Raw genomic sequence first — 25,291 nt, 5'->3', positions numbered from 1 at the left:
AACGCTGCTTCTCTCTGCTCTCCAGTTCTTCCCACAGAGGTCCCACTCGGCCAGTGCTGCCTGCGTGACTCCACATGGCACCGTTCTCCACCAGACCCTGGACTTCGATGAGTTCATCGCCCCCCTCCCGCCTCCACCCTACTACCCTCCAGAATACACCTGTACGCCCACAGCAGAGGCCCACAGGTCAGTCTTCCTCTCGGTGTCCTGTGGCCCATGATGCGTGAGAAGCCACAGACAGGAAGCGTCTTTTGGAGGAGGAAGTGGTGATGGCAGGGGAGAAGGAGGTGTGGAGGGGAACAGTACAGAGACATGCGCCTTACAAGGGTAGGCAATGAAGAAAGGCCATGTGACCTGGAAATACAGTATTTCTTTTCTCATTTTTGGTGGTGGTGATGGGTTAACTGTATTCCATTTTTATTTTGTTGTTGTTGACAGCCTCACTGCACAGCCAGGGTGGCTGTGAACGCCCTAGGTAGCCCCAGATGGCCTCATACCCACCATGCTCCTGTCTCGTCCCAAGTGCTAGAATTACAGGCAAGCACCACAGGCCTGACTTGAACAGAAGGTTTCCGTTTGTCTTTGCGGTGTCACCTGAAATGACACTGTAGGCCAATAATGAATCTGTTGTATTCTTCTGCGTGCAGAGTTGCTCCTGAGCGACAGTCGTCACAGAGCATGGAACATTAATTAGAAATCTCATCAGCTTTATCACTGTCTTAGTTATAGGAGACAGAGCTTAAGTGGTCAATGAAATACGGGCATCTTTCAGAAGAAAGAGCAAAGTTAAGCCTGCCCTGTGACTCAGGCTTTTATCCTCACCATGACAAGTATTAGATAGTCAACACTTGAAGAGAAATGTCAGACTCTGGGCTCTGTCCTCCGGGAGATGACCGTGTGATGGGCTGTCCTGTTTTCTAGGGGCCTCCACCTGGACTTCGCTTCCTCCCCCTTCGGCACCATATACGATGTCGCCATCAACAGCCCTGGCATGCTGTATCCTGCTGAGCTGCCTCCACCATATGAGGCCGTGGTGGGTCAGACGCCCGCCAGCCAGGTGAGGCCTGGGCCCTGACAAGATCAGCTCCTCTGCACACCACACTTCCTGGCCTGTCCTCAGAAAGCTCCCTGACAGTGCTGACGGTGTCACCGACACCAGCCACTGCCCTGTGATGAAGCCTCTGCATGTACCGTGCAATGTGTGAGCCTTGCGTACACTGCAGGATGCTGAGTCCAACCCAAGCCTGGGCATATCAATATGTGAACTCACCCTTTTGGTTACTCAGCTTAACTCCTACAGGCAGACACACAGCCCAACTCAGATTTGTCCATGTCCCATGCTGCCCAGTGTGCCTGGAGAGAATGTAGAAGGAGCTGGGACAGCTTCTAACTCGTGACCAGAGCAGGGGGAACTGGACTTGGTGACTGAGGACTCAGGGGACCAAGACCTGTATTGGTCATCGTTGCAGACATGACTGGATGGATCTGTAAGGGGTCAGGCAGCTCCAGGCCAGCGATGTGTCTCTACTTGCCGGCTGTGAGGCCTTCTCTGAGCTGTGTGTGCCAGCTCCTATTACTGCATGTTTCCCAACCATGAGCAGGCGCTTTGAGTATGTCTGTAAAGCCTTGCTTTCCTCACTGACAAATGATGAGGGAAAAAAATCGCGTTAGTATCAAGTTCATTGGCTGAAAGGGAATGATGCTGATTCAGAAGAAGACTGGGAACGTGGTAAATCCTGAAGTTGGAGGAGTCTCTGGGCATATTTTGATAGCATTTTTTTTTATATATTAGCCGTTATTGTTGTTGTCCTTGTTGAGTGTGAAATCTGTAGTCAGGCAGAGAGGTGAGGTCATGGGGCTAGGGAGGCCTTAAGTGGAGGCTGTAGGGATTGAGGCAAAGATGGGGACATGGTAGTCAGGTATGTGCTAATTACCGTCCCAGGCACAAGTCATGGAGCTGGATAATACCACAATGTGGAGGCTCTCCAGGGCGCTTGAGCTATGTCTGCACTCTGCTCCCGTTTTCCTACTGACTGACCTCTGGATGATAGCCCTGGTGCAGGGCTCAGATCTTTTGATATCACCTCAAGCTCTGACCCTGCACCTTGGACATCAGAACGACACGCAGGGGTGGAGGAAAATTAGGGTTACTGGTGTTTAACCTCAGCCACCCCTCAGCTGTGGGGCCCATGAAGAATATCTGTTTGTGGTGTGCTGTCTGTCCACTGTAGTGGCTCAGCCTCAAGGATAATCAGAGCCACAAAGGTGGGTCACTTTCTGTAGGCTGAGTCAGGGGACAGGCAAAGACAGGGTGCATGCGTGCAGTGATCAGAGAGATGCACAGGCAATGTTCGGGCTGTTGGCATCAAAGGAAAAAGATACATTTGGCATAGGGAGTCTCCCTTCATATTGGGTCAGCCTGGTGAATCCCGCCTGCCCTGACACAACCAGAGGATCCTTGAATAATGTCTCTGTGCCCACTCCAGTCCTAAGATGCAGCCCTGAGTGGCTGCAGATGGCAGCTCCAGACTCCGGATTTTGGCCTCTTTTGTGTGCATGGTAAAAGTCACTGTGTAGGAAATGCCTGGGAGGAAGGCTGCTTAGAGACTCAGTAAAGGAGAGATCCTGTAATCTCTCAGCTTGGACAGCCGTTTGCCTAGACCTTCCAAGCTGAGCAGGGACCTGCAACTTAGCAATGAGGTTTACCTTTCCATTTACAATAAAAATAGTGAAGCTGTCGATCATGATGACAGGCTTTAACTCTCAGAGGTGCTTAGCTTGTATTCGGGCATCCAGGGAGGGTCTGAGAATGGGTTGTAGATTCCAGCGGGTATCCCCCCAGTCCCACAAAACCTGGTCAATCAAATCCCAATCCTGGGTCCTTCCCTGGAGTTACTAGAACTCACTTTGAGAACCGGGGTAGATTACTGTGTCAAGGTTTGTGGTGAAGACAGTGACATTAACATGGTGGATCTTAGAGGCAAGTGTGGTACCAGGCCTACTTGGGGGAGAACATCACCAAACCCACATGGCAGGACCCAGAGGAGAATGCACTAGAACCAGAGCAAGCTCCTCCATTGGTGATAGACACCAAGTGAAGAGGTGATGATGGGGTGCAGATGGGCAACCCCATCCTGGGAAGCAGGGGCCTCAAAGCCATGTCTGCAGTAGTATGTTAATTTCATTGCTGCCTTGGGCGGGAAGCTCTGTCATTTCCCACTCTCCAGCAAGCCTGCTTGCTGCTATCAGAGAATTCCAGTTTTGTGCTAGGGAACCACTTCTTTGTTTCCCTTTGTGAGCTAGTACTAGTGTTTTTAGAAGAGGAGGCTGGGTGGATAGATCATGATTCTGTGGGCCCTTCCTTGTGGACAGTGTCAGGGCTGGGGCACCGCCCTGTCAGAGCCTTGGCTTCACAGTAAGATCCTTTCTCCAGGAGCCCCATGCTAGCCTTGCAAGGCCCAAGTGCAGGTGCAGGCTGTCGCTACCGACTTTGAGTATGATGTTTAGTGCCCCCACTCCACACTGCACACGAGAAGGATATTGATTCATGTTTCATCACCAATTTTCTCTTTCCCTGAAGAATGCAATATATTTCAGGCTAATGTATGGTTCTGGGATCAATATGACACTGTTCTCCCAAAGGCACTGGAAAACGCTGCCTTCCATGATTTCTCTCAGAGAACCTGGGTATGGAGGGCTGAAGGTCAAAGCTCTGAAGCCTGCCCCCTGCAGGTGCTGGCACAAACTCAATTTGCTCTGGAGCCAGCCAGGTATGTGTGTGACATGTCCTGTGGCCCCTCTCCAGGCCACCTGTATAGCAGGGACACATCTGTTGATTAAGGACCCGCAGCTCCCAGGCCCATTTTCTTTGATGCTCAGGTGTCAGGGCACTTTTCAATTCCACAGACATCTCTGGGAGTCCGGAAGTGAGGGAAACCTATTACCAACCACAGAGGGAAGGCTGCGTCAGCCACCTGCCCCCCTCCTCCGGGGTGGTCCATCTCCCTTGACCAGGCATCAAGGAGCTGCCCCTTCGCAGCATGGGCGCTTTGCCTGGATGAGGGGGCGGTTAATTGCTTGCCCCTGCACGCCAGAGGGTGTATAAATTGCCTATCAGCACCGGCTAGAGTGGAGCAAACTCGATAGAGGGACAGGGCTGACGTGACAACATACGGACGGCAGGGGAGTAAGAGACGGCAGCCATTGCGAAGATTTTTTTCTTTTTCTGATACAGGGTCAGTCTATGTTGTTCAGATTGGCCCTGAACTCCTAGCCTCGATGGAGCGTTCCTCTCCAGCCTCCAGAATAACTGAGATGCCAAGTGTGCACCCAAGAGGCTGTTTTCAGTCGTCTGACTGGGGATGCCCATTCAGACCTATTCCCTTCCTTGGTCTTAGGTACAGATGTCGTTCTTTTTCACAACTTCAGGCTGTGCTCCACAGCAATGTCACAGAGGCGAACCTCTAGCAGGGGCAGCAAAGTTACTGAGAATTGCTCACTTGGCGTTCCTGACTAGATACAGGCTCACATTCCAGGGCTCCCTGGTGGCTATGCTTCCTAGCTGCTGCGGGGTATAAAAACACGAGTCTACTGCTTCCATGGCGTTGACAATCCTTGTGATGACGGGACAGGGACAGTTCACCTTCCCTGGGACTTTAGGGAAGCATTGTACCTGGCCATCTGGATAGGGCTGTGGTGTGAGGGAAACAAGGAAGGTGGTCCTGGTGGAATGCAGCCTGCAGAGGTGGGTGGGGTGGGGGAGTGCAGCATGCAGGGGTGAGCGGGGTGGGAGGAGTGCAGCATGCAGGGGTGGGCGGGGTAGGGGAGTGAAGCATGCAGAGGTGGGCGGGGTAGGGGAGTGCAGCATGCAGAGGTGGGTGGGGGTGGGGGGAGTGAAGCATGCAGAGGTGGGCTGGGTAGGGGGAGTGAAGCATGCAGAGGTGGGCGGGGTGGGGGAGTGCAGCATGCAGAGGTGGGGGGGTGGGGGAGTGCAGCATGCAGAGGTGGGCGGGGTGGGGGAGTGCAGCATGCAGAGGTGGGCGGGGTGGGGGAGTGCAGCATGCAGGGGTGAGCGGGGTGGGAGGAGTGCAGCATGCAGGGGTGGGTGGGGTAGGGGAGTGCAGCATGCAGAGGTGGGCGGGGTGGGGGAGTGCAGCATGCAGGGGTGGGCGAGGTGGGTGGGGTTGCAGCATGCAGAGGTGGGCGCGGGGGGTGGGAGCATCTGCTAGAGCACTGGGTCTAAGTTTTCTGACCTTGCATGCCAAACTGGAAGAGACTTTGATAAATTCAGTATCTAGGTTGGCTCAACCAGTAGTTGACTGGGTAGCAGTTCAGCTAGGAAGGGAAGTCTCTTACGATACTGGAAGTTACGAGAAAGGAGATGGGCAGGCATAGGATCACCAGCTGTGGGTCCTATAAATTGTATTTTAAAGGAAATGACCTCTACATTTTAAAACTTGCAAGTGAAGCGTTTCAAAAATGACCTTGAATATATAAAACCCTCATTCTCCATGACAGCTGATAATTGCCCCCAAACCGTAGCTTTTCATGAACGTGGTACTAGATGGTTGGCTTCATCCAGGAGTGAGAAACACATCACAGAAATGGGCAGAATTCCCACGCAGGGTTCCCCCACAGAGCCCATCTGCCTAAATTCCAGTTTATCCTTCAGTTATGCCAACTGGTCCAAGTAGCATCTCAGAGCCAGCAAGTTCCAGGTGCTGTCCCTTCCCTAGTTTGTTTCTCTGTAGCATTGATGAAGCATCCTGACCAGGTCAGCTTAGAGACGTCCGTCACGGTGGAGAGGTGGCAGGAACGGCAGCTGCAGTAGCAAATCAGAAAGAGAGAGAGAGAGAGAGGCAGACAGACAGCAGTAGAGACAGCAACAGAGACCAAGAGAAAGAACTAGAAGTAGCGCGGTGTTTGCTCTCCAACGTCCGCCCCCGTGACACACTTCCTCCAGCAAAACCACACCTCTTAAACTTCCCCAACAGTGCCACCAACTGGGCATATGCCCAAGAGTATGGTAGACATGTCTCATTCAAACCAGCACAGTCTCACGTGGCTTGGGGTGTCCAGAGCAGGTTATGTAGGGAGCCTGTCTCTCGCAATCCTCGCACTCTTCATCCGGCCAGCATCCCTGTTTATGAGCCTTGGTGGCAGAACTCAAATCTCAGTTTAGATTCATGCCACAGTTGCCCGTCCCCTTTCCTGCCTCTGGAGTGCCGCTGAGCCAAATGGCCATTTCCCACACAGTTCCGTGCACTGAGGTGGCCTCTGCCATCAGATTCAAATTAAACCCCTAACACTCTACTCAGAAGTGACAGATGCGCTCCCAGGAGCCATCTCCTTTCCAAACTACATTTCCTGGTGCTTGAATACGGGAGCCAGAGGGAAGTGAGTGATGCCCTGCAGAATATGAAGCAAATCCAATTTCCTCTTGACCTTGTCCCTTTGTGGATTCTATTTCTCTTGTTTTATTTATATTTCTTTATTGCCAGAGCTTGCTTTCTCAAGCAGCGGGTTTCTAAGTTTCTCTTTCCTTCCCCATCCTCCATACATATATATGTGTGTGTGTATATATATATGTATATACATGCACACACGTGCACACACACACATACATATACATATATATGGGGTTAGATATTGGAGAGAGACTTCTGGAATGAAATAGCCCTTTAGGCAGTTTCTTTCTGTTATTTAGTGGAAGATTCTTGGCAGACATTTTCACAATTGGTTACGGGCGTGTAGTGAATACCCTAGGGGGAAAGGTGTGTGTAGACACAAGGGTGGCGTGAATTCTCTCTCCCTCGCTTCCCTCCCCGGCACTCCTGGGGGCTTAGGCAGGAGAATAGCAAGTGTGCTGCTGCTCCAAAGCCTATCAGTGGGATGAAATGCCGCACGGAGGCTGCTCTCCTCCCTGGCGATAGCTTGGTTTCCAGCTATCCTCAGCGCCTCGCTTCCCCACCACCACAACAGGCAGCCGCTCACACCCTTTGTGTTGGTACCACAGCTGGGTCACCTGCCCTAGCTCCACCATAGCTTGCAGCATATCGGCTCTCTGATTGAAGTGGCTGGCGTCACGGAAGGCAGGAATGTAATTACCTGAGCTGGAATCGGACCAAAGCCACAGGGGCTCGCCTCACCTTCGCCAGTCTCCTCTTGAGCTCATTACTTGCCAGTGTGTCCCCAAAGCAATTCTGAAAATAACACAAGAAGTCAGATATTGTTTCCTGAACTGGCGAAGGGGTAGGCGCCCATGTGGCACACGGACAGGGTGTGCCACGTCTCACGTCGCCCAGGGCCTATATGCCAGATGCCTGAAGCACAGCTGGAAGAGTTGTGCCTGTTGTGGAAGAAACTGCATCACACACAGCCCAAGCAGGGTGATGTGGAGCAGGAGGACTTGGGGCTCAGCCCCCTGTGTCCTGTTTCCTGAGGCCTCTCCAGATCAGAGCCATTCCACGTTCTGACTGGTTCTGAAACAAGTTAGAGTCATCAGAGAGGAAGGAGCCTCAGTTGAGGAAATGCCTCCATGAGATCCAGCTGTAAGGTATTTTCTCCATTAGTGATCAGTGGGGGAGGGCCCAGCCCATTGTGGGTGGTGTCATCCCTGGGCTGACGATCCTGGAATATATATATAAAATCAGGTTGAGCAAGCCATTGAGAGCAAGCCAGTAAGCAGCATCCCTCCGTGGCCTCTGCATCAGCTCCTGCCTCCAGAATCCTGCCCTGTTTGAGTTCCTGTCCTGACTCCCTTCAGGAATAAACAGTAACATGAAGTATAAGCCAGATAAACCCTTTCCTCCCCAGTTTGCGTTTTGTCATGGTGTTTGGTCACAGCAATAAAAACCCCAATGAAGGCAGTCCAGGAGGAGAGTGGTAGAATCTCCCTGACCTAAACTTGAAGAGAACACACCAAGTCCACATTCCACCAAGCCAGGGTGGCTCTTAATGGTATGTCATTGCTATTACACCGTGAATTGGCAGTCAAAGTGGCACCCCCTCCCTGTGTGCACCTGGACTGTAACCCAAAGCTCAGCCAGGAGAGTATCCCAGGAGCTTCCTGTTCCTTCAGTCTGCAAGGTAACAAAAGGAAGAAAAAGTGTAAGCTAGTCAACGGTAGGCTGGGAGTTCACTTGGGATCCAGCCATTTATCCAGTGTGCATTCCATGCCCTAGCCATACTGGGGTGAAGCAAGTCGGGTCTCATGACCATTTGTCCCATGGTTTATTCTTCCTGGAACCTCAAGGAAAAAGTGAGAGAAGGCATTTTGGAGTAGGGACTGTCTTACATCCCGCCATGACCATGGAGGATCCTCTGGTCTTTTGTCTTCGTTAAGGTCACTATTGCTGTAATGAAACACCATGACCAAAAGCAAGTTGGAGAGGAAAGGGTTTGTTTGGCTCACCCTTCCATATCACTGTACATCATCAAAGGAACTCAAAGCAGGAACCCGTAGACAGCAGCTGATGCATAGGCCGTGGAGGGGGTGAGAACTGCTTACTGGCTTACTCCTCCTGGCTTGCTCAGCCTGCTTTCTTACAGAACTCAGAACCACCCAGCCCAGGGATGACACCACCCACAATGGACTGGGCCCTCCCCTATCAATTACTAACTATAAAAACGCACTATGTAGGTTTGTCTACAGCCTGATCTTATGGGGGCGTTTTCTCAAAGAAGGTTCCCTCCTCTTGATGACTCTAGCCTGTGTCAAGTGGACAAAATTATCCAGCAAACCTGTCTTGGTTCTCGTAGAAGGTGGATAGACTCAGTGTATGCCAGTGCCCCGGAAGGTACTCTGGCCAGAGAAATGGGCTTCAGTCTCTGCAATGATGACTTGAATTCTCGATTCTCACATACACCCACCTCATAAAATACACAGTTGTTCCTCAGAGTATTTGTTCCAGGATCCTCCCCAGATGCCAAAGTCCACCCATGCTCAAGCGCCCTTGCATAAAATAGAGTGCTGTTTGCACAGAACCTGCACACTCTCCCTCGTACTTCAAGCCCAACAGACTCATCCCCATGAATTCAGCATAGTTCACGGTACACAGAGATTCCTACTTCACCCTTTGGAACTTTCTGGAAAGCTTTGCCCTGATAATTTGGAATCTGTGTTGACTGCATCAAAGGAATTTGAGGGCTCAGAGGACTGGCTGTGTTACCGGAGGTTGCCTGGGCAGGCGTTCTCCTGAGCAAGGGTAATGCCGCGTGTTTCTCGCTATAGGTTCCAAGTGTCGATCACCAGGTGGCCGACTCCAGTTCCGGGGACCCCAACACAGCTGCTGGCTTCAGCACACCAGGTAATCATACCCCTCTCGGTTCGAAACACTGCTTGTGTGTTTTCCAAGGATGTCCCTTTCCTCCTGTTTCCTTCTCCCCACCTCTTCCCCACCCCTCTTCTCTCTCTGTATGTAGCATGGTACCTTAGTCACAGCCTTCTTCCCCAGCCTAGATCCAGTACGTTGTGTCCCCAGGAGATCTCCCACTTTCTCTGGGACAGATATTTGGTCACCTCTTCCCTTGGTGTCCTTTCTCCGTCACTTGAGGATGTGAATTTGATGAAAAATACTACTCAGCCTGAGGCTCACTCTGTTAGGACCCAGGAGGAATATTTAGTTCCTGGCACTCGATAATCTGACTCAGGATTTTTTACTTTATGGCGGTAGGAAAGTGATGTGCTGTTCAGTGGAAACTGCTTTCAACGCTGGGATTTTATATTTTCAGTAAACTGCGTGACCGATCAGCACACTCCTGTGAACGAGGCTTTGAATTAGACAGTTGTACTCAACCATAGGCTGCTGTGGGTTTGTGTGCTCTCAGCGTGTTCACGGCAGGTGAGGCTGGGCTGTGATGCTCAGGGGGGTTAGCACATGGGTATCCATTTATAAATGTCTCAACTTGATGAGGTTCTAGGACGTGACTGCAGTGTTCACTCCTGAGCTGTTCCAGGCGACTGTGACCGATCCCCTCCATCAGCAGGGGGCGAGCTGGACTAACAGGCTTCCAAGGGCAGCCTGAGCAGAGGATAAACTAGACGTCATAAGCTTGACAGTTCTGAAAGGCAGATGTGAAAGGCCAGATTCCTAAACACATTAGAACCTCCGTGGTACTGACCTGGCTTGAAGGATGGGTATTAGACAAGCAGATGTACCCCAGCATCAAAGGAATAAGAGGACTGGGGTTCAGAGAATCTCTTTCTTGGAGACTTGATCCAGACTCATAGGGACAGCTTATTTGTCACATAACTCATGACATCCCATGACCAACCACAGTTAATCCTTGCCTCCAGTACAGAGTTAACGTCTAAGAGAAGCAGGAAGAAGCTATCCTTTAGAGAAGGAGCCCCAAGTCTCTGTGATCATGGGATTCAAAAATGATCATGCCCCTCCTTGGGTTACTCCAAGGAGCCATCAGAAGTTTCTCTGGGGTTTGGTGAAGTGTGGTTAGAAGGTGATATCATACCAGTTTGCTACATTCTTGGGTCGTGCCCCACAGCTCCCAACCATGAGATGCCTACATATTTCAAGTTGTTCTAGAGAAATTATGATGGAAAGGGTTTGGCTGGTAGCTGGGACCCTTCTCTGGCTATTACATAAGGATAGGCAGAGTTGGACAGAGGAATCTGGGTACTCCTTGCCCAGGAACTTATCAGTGAGCTCTGGAGCTGACCATAAGACCAAGGGAGTACTTCCAGTACCCAGTCTTCTGGTGGTGATGCCAAGTACTAGAGGCTCCAGATTGTACTAGTTAATCAATACTTTGGAGGCCTTTAGGCCAGCAGACTTAACTGTTGGAAAGACACCTACGCTCCGGTCATTGTTGTACCACAATGAGGTTGGGTCAAGGTCTCTTCTCTGGTTTTTTTCTTATGGCCGTTTTTTTTTTTCTTATGTGTGTTCAGTTGCTCCAGTCCATTTTTCCTCTTGCACTTTAGTAATAATATATATGTTAGAAAATGGTGAGGGTGTAACGCAGTTGTAGAGAGTTATATGTCATATGTGAGGCCAAGGTTCAGCTCCCATACTGGAATAAAAACAATTCAGTTAGCTGGGCGGTGGTGGCGCATGCCTTTAATCCCAGTACTCGGGAGGTAGAGGCAGGTGGATCTCTGTGAGTTCGAGGCTAGCCTGGTCTACAAAAGCTAGTTCCAGGACAGGCTCCAAAGTTACAAAGAAACCCTGTCTCGAACCCCGCCCCCCCAAAAAATTCAGTTGGACATAATTATGTGTATCTATCTCTAGGTTCTCTATTATGTCCCCTTAATCTGTGTGCTGCTCTCCCGATGTCATGCTGCCCACGACAGCAGCCCTCAAGTGAACTGAAAAATCTGGAAGAGTATCATTCCCACATTATTAATTAATGCACAGGGGTTCAGTCCTGGGGCCTGTGATTTTCCATGTGCATTTCAGAATGAGTCATCTTTACCTTCAAAAACCATTGCTGGGATTCTATAAAAACCACATTAAACCCATACAACAACCTGGACAGACTGCTCACCTACAACTGAGCATTCCAATCCAAAAATTCAGTCCCCTTCCCTTGACCACTTCTGACTTCTCTCAAGGCCCCTTGATAATGTTTAGCACCACACTTTGTTAGGTGCACAGTCATCCCTTGATGTCGCTGGGTGACAGGTTTCAGGACCCTTGTCAGATGCCAAATCACAAAGATATAAGGGATTTGGGTTCCTTAGGTAAAATGACAAAATACTTCATAGAATACATGCATGACCTCCAATATGCTTTAAAATAAGTCACCTTGAAAGTATGCATCAATGTTATTGGTTTTATTGTTGTTTTGTTTTTGATTTTTCAAGACATGGTCCCTCTGTGCTTTGTGTAGCTAAAGAAATAGTTGAGAGTCCTACATTTTTCAGGCATCAGGAAGTAGACTGAGACATTGGGTAGTATCTTGAGCATAGGAAACCTCAAATCCTGTCCCAGCAGTGCCATACTTCCTCCAACAAGCCATACTTCCTAATAGTGCCACTCTCTAGGTAGTTATGGGGGCCAATTACATCCAAACTACCACATTGCACTCTCTGAACCCCCATAGTCTTATAATAATATTATAATGAAAAATTCATTTAGTCCAACTTCAGAAGTCCCCATAATCTATCACAGTCTCAACAATGTTTTAAAGTCCAAAGTTGAAAGTCTCTTCTGAGATTCATGTAATCTCTTAGCTATAATGACCTATAAAAAATCAAATCAAAAAGCAGATCACATACTTCCAACATATAATGGCACAGGATATACATTACCATTCCAAAATGCAGGAAAGAAAACATAGTGAGAAAATACTAAAGACCAAAAGCCAGATGGGAAAACTCCAAACTCTGCATCTCCGTGTCTGATGTCGAAGCGCTCTCCAGATCTCCAACTCCATTCAGCTTTGTTGATCGCAACACATTTCTTTCTCTTGGGCTGGTTCCACTCCCTGTTTGCAGCTCTTCTTGGCAGGTATCCCAAGACTCTGGCATCTCTAACATCTTGGGGTCTCCAAGGCAATCCAGGCTTCAATTTTACAGCTTCACACAATGGCCTCTCTAGGCCCTTGACACAAGCCTGGCCTCAGCAGCTTTTTTTTTAAGGCATGGAGGTAAATTCCATAACCCATTTCTTCTATCTTTAACTCTAAAGCCAGAACCATGTGGCCAAAGTTGCCAAGTTCTGCTGCTTGCTGGGGCTGGAATATGGCCGCCTCCTTCAATTATATCTTCACCAACATTCTACTTTTGACCTTTCTTCACTACCTAAGCTTGGCTATCCTGAAACTGGATCTGTAGACCAGGCTGACCTCAAACTCATAGATCCATCAGCCTCTGCCTTCCCAGTGCTGGGAAGTGTACACCACCATACCCAGTTCTAAAGTTTTCTTTAATTCCTTTTCACAAGTTGGAAATTTAGCTGGTTGGGATCTTGCCCTGAGGTCAGTGCTCCCCTTATTTCATTCCTTAATCTCTTCATCTCCTTGAACACAGAATTTAGCTCCATCCCACTTCCTAGTGCTCTTTTTCTCCAGAAGTATTTTCCCTTGCTCAGCTTGCTCCATTTCATTATAAATCTTCATTAGAACTATATCCCTAGTAACCACAAAACAGTCTATACTGGGCTGTTTTGAGATTTACTCTAGCAAAGGAATGAATCTAAACTCTTCACTTTAGCCTCAGGCAGACTCTTCAGAAAAAGGGCAAAAAGCAGCTATTTTCTTCACCAAAATATCACAAGACCAATCTCTAGGCCACATGTCAACACTCTCCTCCTCTGAAACCTCTAGAGCCAGGCCCCACAGTTCATCAAGTCACACTCAGCACCACTGTCTTCCATGCTCCTACTAGGATGGCTCCTTAAGCAGCGCTTAAAACATTCCCACTGCTTTCCTAACCCAAACTCTCAAAGTCCATGTTACTCCAAACAAAAACATGGCCAGGCCTATCACCGCAATCCCCCAGTCACTGATATTTTGTTAGGGTTTCTATTGCTATGAAGAGGCACCAAGACCACAGCAACTCTTACAAAGGAAAACATTTAATTGAGGTAGTGGCTTACAGTTAAGAGATCTGGTCTAGTATCATCGTGGCAGGGAGCATGGCAGTGTGCAGACAGACATGGTGTAGCTGAGTTCTACCCCTTGCAGGTAACAGGAAGTACAATGAGACACCGAGACGCCGGGCAGTATCCCGAGCATAGGAAACATCAAAGTCTACCCTCCCACACAGTGACACACTTCCTCCAACAAGGCCACACCCACTCCAACAAGCCACACCTCCTACTAGTGCCACTCCCTATGAGATCATGGGAACCAATTACATTCAAACTACCACAGTGAGCATAGACACAAAAGTTTTCTAAAGCACTGTCAGAGGAGAGCTGTAGCGTCTGCCTCACTTCCCTTCTTCCCAGCATTCTGTTCTGTCTACTCCGCCTACCTAATTTTCTGTCCTATCAAAGGCCAAGGTTGAGTGGGCAAATGCAGAACTCATGCACACAGAGGGTCAGCTCCATGCCTCAGGATTTCATTCCCTTCACTCAGGAACAGTATTGCACTTGGGATTTCCAGTCCTATAGTCATTGAGTGTGGCGGACCACATGATAGAGATATGATTCACTCTTACGTTGATCTTGTCCCTTGTTACCACGCTGAACTTGCTTTTTAGTTCTGTGGTTCTTCACAGATTCTAGTTGGTTTTAAACTACCACGAGTAATAATGTAGCGATGAGGTTTGGACATCAGCAAGACCTCAGGGGAGCTACAACTCACATTTTTGGCTGACATGTTATAAACTAGCCCATCATGTTAGGGCTCTTTATCTACGTGCCGTGTTTATATTCTTAGTTGGAGTAATCTCCACTTCTGGAAGTGCCCTAGGATCTAACATAAGGAAAGCCAACTCTAAAAGTGAAGGTGTTTTCATTCTTCAAAATAGTGAAAACCTGGGGGCACAGTGAAGTTCACTAATGAGAGTCAAAAAAAAAAAAAACAACCACGTGGCACAGGCAAAATGCATTATTCTACATTAACTAAGAAAACTGGTGTGGGTTTTTTGGATGAAAAATCGGAAGTCCATTAAGATCATAACTGTCATAAAAACAGGCATGCAGCATTACCCTGGTGACAGCGAGAAAAAACAGCCACTAGTCTTGGGCTGGGAGCTTTTTCAGTATCTACTGTGATTTCATGTTTCCAGTAAATATGTATATATATATATATATTCAGAGCAAAGTCACACTTGCCTGTCTATGAATTGATTGTGTTAGCACTGACGGTAAGAAAACTGGATCAAGAAGAGTTAAGACAGCATGAATCGAAGCTATTTAAAATATGGATTTTGGTGTTGGGCTGCAGAGATGGCTAAGCAGTTAAGGGCACATGCTGCTTTTGCAGAGGACCCATGCTCAGATCCCAGCATCCATGTCCCGCAGCACAAAACCACCCTTCCAGCTCCAGGGAGACCTGATGCCTCTAGCCTCTGCAGGTACCTATGCTCAAATGCAGAGGCCCACCCCCCCCCCAGACTTAAATCTTTTCCAAAAAGATGAAATAAATATATACCTAAATCTTTTCCAAAGGGCTGTGTGTGTGTGCGCGTGTGTGTGTGCAGCACAAGTATTTAATGCTAGTGTGTGCATATGTATATATGTATGTTTATGTATATGCAATTGGGAGCAGTACTAATATTTGATGCTAATTAATATAATATATATTACATGATGCTTATATATTTGGGAGTAGCACTAGTATTTGATGCTAATATATATAATTTGGGACCAGTATTAGAATTTGATACTAGTGTATGTGTGTATGTAATGTATGTATATATGTATGTATGCACATATATATGTATATTTATATTTGGGAGCTGTACTAGTATTTGATGCAGGGCCTTGCACATTCTAGGCAAGCATTCTACAATGATCTCCATCCTCAGTGCTCTCTTTACTTCTTATGTTAAGACAGGTTTTCGCTAAATTGCCAAGGGTAAGCTAGAAAAATACCCTATGTAGTGTATGTAGGCCTTGAACACAGTATTCCTGTCTTAAGTCTCTTGTGTAGCAGGGACAGCAGGGATCACACCACACAGCTTAACTTTACCAGAGGTGATCCTGGCACACTACTGTGTAGGTCTTTACCACACAGCTCAGCTTATCTGAAATGATCTTGGTACACCACTGTCTGGGCCTGCACCACACAGCTCAGCTTATCCGAGGTGATCTTGGCACACTACTGCGTAGTTCCCTGGGGAGTAACTAGCAGAGGTTGGCTGGGGTTAATAAATGTCTTTTCTGTCTCTGAAGTTTTCTGATATGATCAGTTATTGCTTCTTTTTTTTAAGCAATCTCTTCATCTCTGAGTAGTTGTAAAAATTATGCCTGGTAATAAACTCCTGGGAACAATTGCTGAATCCAGGGGAGCGTGTATTTTAAGTGTTAATAGAGCAGACAAACTGCGTTATAGGAAAGTTACACCAGCCAGTGAGAGCAGAGTGCCTTCCCTCCTGAGGGGTTCTCTCGCCCTCCGAGGGCATAAACGTGCCCAGCCTTTGGTTTGAGCAACTTTCACAGGTCTGCCGTCCATGTGTGTATCTGGATTTGATTCGCTTCTTTCATTTGAAGTGTTTTCTTCCTTAGAAGATATTTTGGGAGTAGATTTTTGAGAAAAAGTGCTTATTAAATCAAGTCATGAGAAAGTGTGTGAGGCCTTGCATGACCTTCCTACATATGGCGCGGACTCGCCCCCGCACTGCTTCTGCTTTGGGGGCGCCATGTTCGTTATGCAAGCACAAAACTTACAAAGAAATGATTTATTCTTCTCTCATACAGCATACTCCAACTGCAACTTCCCCTCCCTCCACTCCTTTCAGCCTCCCCCTCCCTCCCAGATCTACCTCCCCTCCACTGTCTCCTCCCAGAAAAGAGCAGCCCCACCAGGAACATCAACCTAGCAAGGCCTTAAGATACCATAAGACTAGGCACAAACCTTCACATCAAGGCTGAGCATCACAGTCCAGTAGGGGGAAAAGGGTCCCCAAAGCAGGGAAGGATCAGAGATACCCCCCCCCCACACACACACACACTCCCACTGCCAGGAGTCCTGTCAAAACACCAAGACGACAACCATAACATACAATCAGGGGACCTAGCACAGACCTGTATGGGCTCCGCAATTTCCATTTCGGTCTGTGGACCCCCACGAGCCCTGCTTAGCTGATCCCATGGGCCAAAGCACACAGCGTTTTATTGTCCGTTTTCTTCCTTCCCTTTGCGGTTTCCATCCTACCCATGAATTCTCCGTTCCAAACTTCAGAGGATATACGAAACAGCCGTCCTCCTATGGATTTCCTTCTCCTGAGTTTATGCCCTCCAAAAAGAAGGGTTAATCTTCCCGACGATCCGGGTGTTTGTTTATATATGATATATTGGTACCATTTCTGTTTTTGCAAAATGGACTGCTACTTGTCACCAACTGTTTCTGGGGGTGGGGGGTGGAGTAGTTAGACAAGAATGTTTTAGAATATTCCACAGGCTGGTTCAAGAGTCGGCAGTGGGTACTGAGTGGCAGGTGTCTCTGAAGTCCTGGGTCTGGGGAGAGCTCATGGACACGGGGGGAGCAAGGGGCACTGACTGGGCCCTGTGGGAGAGAAGGAAAGAACAAAGCTTGAAGCATCCCACCTGTGCTGGAATTTGGGCTTCTGTGATGGAGCAGGTTCCCTCAGGCAGGTCATCGCCTTGCAGCGTCTGCCCCTGCACAGAGCCAGTAATTCCAGGCGGGTGAAGGAAGTGTCGACCCCCCGGGGTTTGATGTTCATGCGTGAAACAGCCCCTGGTGCAACCCATGGGCTTCTGGCCTCTGAGTGGGAAGGAAGCACAGACGTGGCCAGCTTCACTGGTCCACAGTGGCGATGCTCACCATTTAGAGTCCAGCTGGGGCTTGAGCGCCCAGGCTCCCCCGGATCCTGCCCCCGTGTCTCCCTGTGCCAAATCAGAGCCTATCGCTGACCTACACCCCCAACTCTGGGTTCATTTCTGCTTGTTCCCAGGAAAGGTTGATGGTGCTGCCCAGGGCCTACTCTGGGAACCAAGACAAGCATCACGTGGGCTATGTTTGTCTCACATATCTGATCTAGGGACTGCATGCCAGGTACTGGTTTGGTAACCTGCCTCAGTGTTGGCCTGCTTCTAACTGTGGAGTTTATATAGGTAGGGTTTGGAGGGCAGGCATCCGGCTGATTCTGCATTCAGAATTTGTAATCACTTACCCTAATCGCCTGTTTTCTTGCAGTGCCTGCTAGTAGCACGAGTCTCCCAACATCAGAGGGTGCCACCTCACTGGGTCCAAGCCACCCCTCCCCTGATGGCACTCTGGACACCCCACCGCCCCTTCTACCTACACCAGTCTCTCACCACATGTCACCAGAAGCAACAAGCTTGAGCACACAGGCACAGCCAAGCCCAGGGCGTGTGGCCCGCTCCGCCAGCGACCCCACCTCCCGCGCATTCAGTGAAGCAGGTATGGTTCACGTGTATTCTCAGGATGTACCCAACTCGCAGGACAAGTGACCTTTGACAATCGAGGCCCAGATTGGATCCGGGGAAATGTCATCTGCACACTTGAGGGCCCTGAGTGGGGGTGGAGGGGAACGGAGCCTTGGGCTCTTGCTGTGTTGCCAGGGAGGCATCATTCTGGCAAGGGAGGAAGAATTTAAGACTTGAGGGTAATAAGATCCCTTTAGGTGGCCAGCAGCTCCGACCTGAGCATCAGCACCGAACTGCATGCATGCTCTGAGGTCCAGGTCAGAGCTGGTGAGCACGGATAAAGACTGTGTGTAGGCGGTATGTCCTCTGCCCTGAGTGTGTTCAGGGAGTGTCTCAGGGTTTCTATTGCTGGGATGAGACACCATGACCATGGCAACTCTTACAAAGGAAGCATAGCATTGGAGCTGGCTTGCAGTTTCAGAGGTTTACTCCATTATCATCATGGTGCTGGAGAAGGAACTCAGGGTTCTACATCCTGATCCACAGGCAGCAGAAGGAGACTGTGTGCCACACTGGGCATAGCTTGAGCATCTAAGACTTCAGAGCCCACCTCCCACAATGACACATTTCCTTCAACAAGAACACATCTTCTAATAATGTCACTCCCTATGGGCCAAGCATTCAAACACACGAGTCTATGGGGTCATACCTACTCAGACCACTCCAGGCAGCACTTACCCTTAGTTACCATGAGCTGTTTTTATTCCAAAAGGGCACGATCTAGTACTACAGGATTCCTGTGGCCAGCTGCCCATACCAGCTTCCTTGGGAGTCTTTCTCATGTCCTTGAGTCTGGAGGATGGATACAACCTTCATGTTATAGGGGAGTAATTTCTGCCAGTGAGGACTTTCTAGTGGCCTTTGACTGCATTGCAGCACGAACTTCCTCTGATGTCCATTTTTAAGGACTCTACGGAGGGCATGGGGATGCCCACACCAGCCTCTCACTTCCACGCTCCTATGTAGCTGAACACCAGGCAGCCTAGAGTCTGGCCATGCCAAGGAAGAGCAGCCTTTGGAAGGAAGCAAAAAAGTGACAGAAGCCAGCTATCTGGGAACGTTTTCCTGGTAGAAACGTCAAATTTTGTGCCTATAGCATCTGGGTGCTACATTCCCCACCCCTTGCACCTCCATGGAGAAAGGTCAGCTCAAACCTGGAATGCTCTCTTTGCTCCTTAACTTGCATCCCCAGAGCTTCTGTGCATGCCACCCCCAAGGGCAGCACAGGAGTTTCTGTGTCCACTCCCCCTCACAGAGCTTTGAGAGAGGGTCTCATGGCTGGAGGGGCTTAGGTCCCTTCTCTGGCCTTCTGATAGCATTCTTTGGAATTCATGGTCTGTGACAAACAGCCGCAAGGATGGGGCAAGGGAGAGGTGGCCACCTTTCCTTCCTGAGGTCCACACAGCAGCCTGCGACTTCAGTCTCCTCTTGGGAGATGAGACTGCCATTGTTCCCCAAGTTGAAGGCATGCACCTTCTGCTTCCCTGGAGAGCCTCGGGATTGGAGGGTATTCCTAGGCACCTGCTGGGCTCCTGTGGGACCTGAACCTGGGAGAGAACTACAAGGTGATTTCCTTTTATCCACACGTCTGCTCATCCGCCATCTAACATCCTGCTCAGCCCTTGGCAGCTGGTGAATTTTACCAGTGATCCTTTCTGCCCCTTCCTGTGGATGTTCTTCTAGTTGAGGTGCAGACAGGACTGTCCTGGGCTGCCCTGGAGAGAAGTGAGGCACCCCTCAAACATTTTGACACCCACCTACTGTGAAGGGGTGAGTCATGGTGAGGGGTCCTTTGCTGCCTCTGCATCCAGCTGCTCCAGAATGTGAGTGCCTATCTCAAGGTAGTTATATCCAAGGCTGTAACTAACAGAACACATATGTTTAACTTGTTTACTTACATTTAGTTTTGTTTTGAGACAGCATCTCATTTAGTAGCCCAGACTGACCTCAACCTCCTGTCTCAGCCTCGGAGTGCTAAGGCTGGGGCCATTGCCACCCAGCTTTGCCTTATTTTGCTTTATTAAGGCAATATTAGCTCTGCCTAAGAGATTTATACATCATCATGTATTTCGTTACTTAGCTAGATCCCCCAGGACCCTGGAGCAGACCACCCAGAATATCTATTGTGGGTATCATATTAGGCAAGCTGATTCTCAATGTGGTCCTCGGTTAGTGGACTGTATCTCGCTACCCACAGCTCTTGGAGGTGCCATCTAAGCAGTGTTTGTCCCAATTTTGAGGTGGAGTGATGGTTATGACATCTAAAGGAGCCAGAGTCATTTCTTCAGGCCCAGCCTAGAGGACACTGGAGGAAGGCCCTGAATAGAGGCTGCCGTCTACGCTAACACGGGGGAGGAATCTCACTACCTCTTGTCACCCCAGCTCTAGTCTTAAACCTGTCTGGATGTTCCTCCTCTGCCCCAGCAGGCCATCAGACCACAAAGGACAAAAGTCATGGAGCTGGAGAAGGCTGGGGAGAGCTCAGCAACCCCTCAGCAGCCCTTCTCTCGGGCCCACCCCTTAGTTCACTCCCCGCCTCAATCCTGAGAGGTTAACCCCGACTCCCCCCCATGCTGGCAGGACGCACGTCCCACTCGGGCGCCTTCTCTGAAACAGAACTCGCACCCTACTCTTGCTCATCTCTTTCTTTCTAGAACTTTGGTTTCGTTTGGCTCACAGCTGTTTTCAGACTTCCTCTTTCACTTTGATTTTTTAGTCTCTGCATCACGCCCCGCCACGGCCGCCGGTCAACACCAGCTCCCGTCTGCTGGCAACCAAGATACCTGGAAAACGGACCAAGGGACCAAGCCGGAGACCTTACAGACCGTCTCCAAAGAACGGCCGCACTCCTTAGTGGAGAGCAAGGGCTACACGGACACCAGGGTCTTGGTGGCTAAGTTCTTGGAACACTCACACTGTACCCTCCCTTCAGAGGTGCGACATGTGGTGGGCACCGTCCGCTCAACGGTCACCTCGGAGGAGCCCAGGGTGGAGGAGGCCATCTTTGGTGCTGGCGTCCTGGACCAGCTATGAAGCAGCTACAGACCTGGATGTAGACACTGATGGTCCCAGTGCCTGCAAGTCCAGTCCTGCATGATGCCACCGTGTTTGATAGAGAGAGGCCTTTGGCCTGCAGGGCAGAGAACAATCAGAATACCCAGGCGAGGCTCTCTGGTGGCCCGGGCAGGGAACTGTTACTCTTTCTGCCATCGGTTGTCTTCCCAGGGACTGTTTGCCCCCTGTCCCACTAACTCAGCAAGCTCTGCTTGCATCAGGGGGGATAGCACCTTGAACTGAAGAATGTGACCGGAATCCCTGTCTAGGGACAGGTGACACTTATGGAACCTAAGGACACTGTATCTGTTCCGAATCAAGGCCTTTGGCACAAGGTTGTCTTCTGGGCCCAGTTCAGCTCAGTGTTACCTGAGCAGAAGGTGGCAGCAGCAATGGAGCCATCTGCCATGTGACTGGTATCACTTGCAGCGGAACCTTTAAAGAATCCAGACCCATCACTTCCTTTCAAAGGAAACAGGCAATGCTAGCACAGCCTGGACCCACATTTTTGATCACTGGGCTATCATGCAAATAAATCTACCATGAAAACTCTTCCTAGGCACACTTGGACAGCGAGCGGGTGTCGTGAAGGCTTGAAATGCCCGCCTCCTTGTGTCCTGGGCCTCCCCTCTAGGCCTCTGACTGTGAGCTGCTACTCCCACGTCCTTCCCTGCACCCCTCCCCCATGGTCTCCCATTCTTTAACCACAGCAAATAATTGTCACTTGTGTCTTAGCAATAGGCTCCTCTCTGCATCCCTCGGAGGGCTTCCCCTGGTATCTGACATCACCCAACCTAGCTGGGTAGGTCACCATGCTGGCTAAGATGCGTTTATCTCTGCTACGTGTGCACCTTTGGCCAAGGCATGCCTTCGTGAGCCAGAGTTGCCCCTCCTCGATTCAGGTGGCAGCAGACACACCTGTGTTGAGGGATGCAGATGGTCAGCCACTTATTTCTGGGAGAATACAGAAGCAGAGCAAAACCAGCTGGGGCATAGCCAGGTGACTTTGGGGAAGATGACCACCCCCAGACTTTCTTGGCTGTTCAGACCTTATTTTCTGGCCCGATCCACAGTAACCATGTCTCGGCAATGGGTCCAGAGCAATGCTGCCTGCAAGAACTTCCTGGAAAAATGGAAACCCCATATCTGATTCGTCCAAAGCAGCAGCTCCAAGCACGGGAGATCACTGTACCCCAATTGGCCTGTGAGCCTCGATATAGGCACCGAGGCCCTAAGTCTATGGAAAGTGCCGGGGTGGACCAGAGTGTGACCACCATTGGTCAGTGTCCAGCTGGTAGGCTTAAGAAGCCCTTCTCCACTCTGCCTGGGCTGGCCTGTCCTTCAGCTTCTACTCCCATGTCCCAGCCCCCCTCCCCATTCCCTGTAGCCAATATACTGAGGACCTTTGTGTGTTTGGAAGCTGGGGGCTGAAGGCTTGGGAGACACCCAATGGTGGTCAGCTTTTCATGCTCTGATGACTTGACCATTGCTGTAAGTTGTGGCCTTCCTACGGTTATGGAGCTGGAGGACATAAATCAGGCACATGATGGCAACCTTGCCTTTTCCGCGGGAGACGCAATAGAGATGAGTTTTCAAGCACTTTATCCAGACTCTAAAATCCTCTCATTTTCCTCAGGTGAGGACTTTGTCAAATCCCTTACAGGTAGAATGGCCTCCCGTGAGCCTATCAGCTTGAAAAAAACTTGCATAGCCTGGCCGCGTGGCATTTTTATCACCGCAAAAATGAGGTGAGGTGAGGTCAGGCAGCTGCAGGGTGTCTCGTGATCGGAGGGTCCATGCCACAAGGTGCTTAAACACTTGTGGCTCCCCGATCAAGCTGAGATCCAAGAGAGGCCGGGCCCCACCCCACCCGACTGACCCAAGCTCTAGGGTATCTTCATGATGCACCCGGGGTGAAGGGTTTCTGGGCACAGTGCCGGACTGTGGCCTTCACGCTGCCTGTCTGCAGCAGGCCCCTGTCTGTCCTGCAGCACTCTCGCCTCAACCTGCACCGTCCCTCGGCTGCAGGCCACCACTTCCTGGAAGCCTTGAGTCCTAGGCAGGCTCAAGAAAGGGACGTGCACAAACCATTCAGGCGAGGTTATGAGATGGCTCCGCTAACAGGTTTATCTTACGGACACAGAAACCACAGAACTTGATGCGCCTGGGTGGGTGAGAACCCGTGACTCCCAGAACAAGACTGTTAGATGACAGGTCAGTCTGTATTCACCTTTGCAGAGCCCCACACAGTCCACATGAGGACTAGGAATGCTCAGCTCCAGGCTTACAGCCACTAGGTGATGTTCTTGCAATTTGTCTTATCTCTTCTGGGTCCCTTAGCTATGCCTCAGTGGTGACCTAGTATACTAGGAACCCCAGGCAATATGTGGGTTCCATAAAGCAAAAACTCTCATCCTCCACATTTGCACAGTTGTCTTGGAAGCTTTTTCTTTTCTTTCTTTTATTATTTTTTCTCTTTCTTTTCTTTTTTCTTTTTTTCTGATGTCTGAACTGGGTCCAACCGTGATCATTTGGGAGGAGATGCTCTCACTCCAGGTTTGCCTGGTCCTGCCCCATCACCACCACCAAAAAACAAAACAAACAAATAAATAAAAAAAAAACAGCCAGTACCTTCTAAGACATCCTTCAAGTGTCTGCCTAGGGGCAGGAAGATGCTGATATGAACCCACTGTGGGCATCTACTCTACTTCCAGGAAGGCAGGTGGGAGGCCCCATCACAAGGACTAAAGGTCTCAAGGAGGCCATGATAAAATGAAATGCTTGCAACTAACCCTGGAACAGAAAGCTCATGTCGGATCTTCTCTCCCCCACTTCTGCTAGAGCAGCTACAGCTGATGCAGAAATTGCTTTCAGGCCCCCAGAGACCAGTTTGTACAACTTGAAAGTTTGTATTTATTTAATGTACCTCAAGGTGTTTTCATAATGATCAGTGTTTTAATAAAAAGTATTTCTGGTCACTGAGGTCTAACTGGGACTAAGAGGGTCCTGGAGGGGCTGGATCTGGTGGGCCACCACAACTGTCCACCCAAAACTCAGTGCCAGGAACTGAGGAGCGAAGACAGTCTTGTGCCTACAGGTCGAAACCACAGCTGCCCCTCTATGGACCTGACATTCAAAAGAACCTGTAAGTGTGGTATAATCTGACATCTTCCATTTGGGCTCCTGAACTTGTTTACCAGGTGCTCGGTGGGTAAAGAACTCACTGGACAATCATGAGGACCTGATTTGGATTCCAGGAGGAGGGGAGGTGATCCTGTAGCCCCACTGCTGGGATGTGCAGACCAGCAGGATCCCAGGGGCTTGCCAGGTGGCCAGCCCAGCTGAAAGAGCAAGCTCCGTAAAAGGCTCTGTCTCCATAGACAAGATTAGGTGTGACAGAGGATAACATTCCACACGTGCACAGATGGTCACTCGTGCCTGCACACAGGTGAAAGAAAACCCATGCCCACCCCACACCCTCATCTCATCCCAGTGCATCTGTCCGGAACTGGGCACATGCTTGTCCAGGACACACAAGGGCATTCTGCTTGGCGGGCAGCAGGTGCCAGCTCCTCTGCTCTGTAGCTTTCACCCCAGGGACTGTTCTTTTCATTCTGCAAGAACGCAAGCCATCTAGATAGCAGTTTTTGAATGTCGGCACGTGGAAGCATTTTCTTTGTTCTCGGGCCTTCTGTCTCTGGGGCTCAGGCCCCTCGGGAGGTTCCTGCAGAATCACGAGCAATGAAAGCACGTGGCCAACAGCTCACGACGGTGGGACCTGTTCTGCTCTGGCCGGTCAGAGACTCTGGCTTGCCAACGTCTCCCACCCCAACATCCTGAGAAAAATCCCAAGTTTACTCCCATTCCTCACTCACATCAGGGAACAGCCCACCTGTGGCCACTGAGCAAGTACAACGCAGCCCAGATGTTAATATTCTACATGTATGTATCGCACGTGTGGAGAAATGCCAGGGTGCGGGCCGACTTCCTCTCACACACAGAGGTGGCTGATCTGGAGAAGCCTGTCTCCACTTGCTCCTTTATGTAGTCAGCAGACATCTCCAGCCACGTCTTGTCCATGCAGCCAGTGAGTAGGGACCCTGGAGCTGGCCTGGTGACAGGATACCATCAGTGACACCTGGTGACTTTAGCACCTGCCCTAAGGCTCCAGACCAGGGAGGGGTGACGTGACC

At 49.8% G+C, this 25,291-nt stretch overlaps 1 protein-coding gene across 2 annotated transcripts in view; it reads left to right on the top strand.

Moving 5' to 3' along the window:
* The window catches only part of Entrep2 (endosomal transmembrane epsin interactor 2), a 402,661-nt gene extending 378,940 nt beyond the window's left edge, over nucleotides 1–23,721 (top strand). For both annotated transcript variants that reach the window (XM_075952880.1, XM_075952878.1), the window contains 5 exons: nucleotides 26–186; nucleotides 922–1,057; nucleotides 9,233–9,308; nucleotides 17,791–18,018; nucleotides 20,761–23,721. In XM_075952880.1, the coding sequence (XP_075808995.1) occupies nucleotides 26–186; nucleotides 922–1,057; nucleotides 9,233–9,308; nucleotides 17,791–18,018; nucleotides 20,761–21,077 (918 nt within the window). In that variant the 3' untranslated portion in view covers nucleotides 21,078–23,721. The remainder of the gene's footprint in view (nucleotides 1–25; nucleotides 187–921; nucleotides 1,058–9,232; nucleotides 9,309–17,790; nucleotides 18,019–20,760) is intronic.
* Nucleotides 23,722–25,291: the final 1,570 nt, after the last annotated feature.

Source organism: Microtus pennsylvanicus, chromosome 18, assembly GCF_037038515.1.
Source record: "Microtus pennsylvanicus isolate mMicPen1 chromosome 18, mMicPen1.hap1, whole genome shotgun sequence".
Classification (NCBI taxonomy): domain Eukaryota; kingdom Metazoa; phylum Chordata; class Mammalia; order Rodentia; family Cricetidae; genus Microtus; species Microtus pennsylvanicus.
Note: the sequence above shows the minus strand (reverse complement) of the source record. Positions and strands in the feature narration are given on the sequence as shown.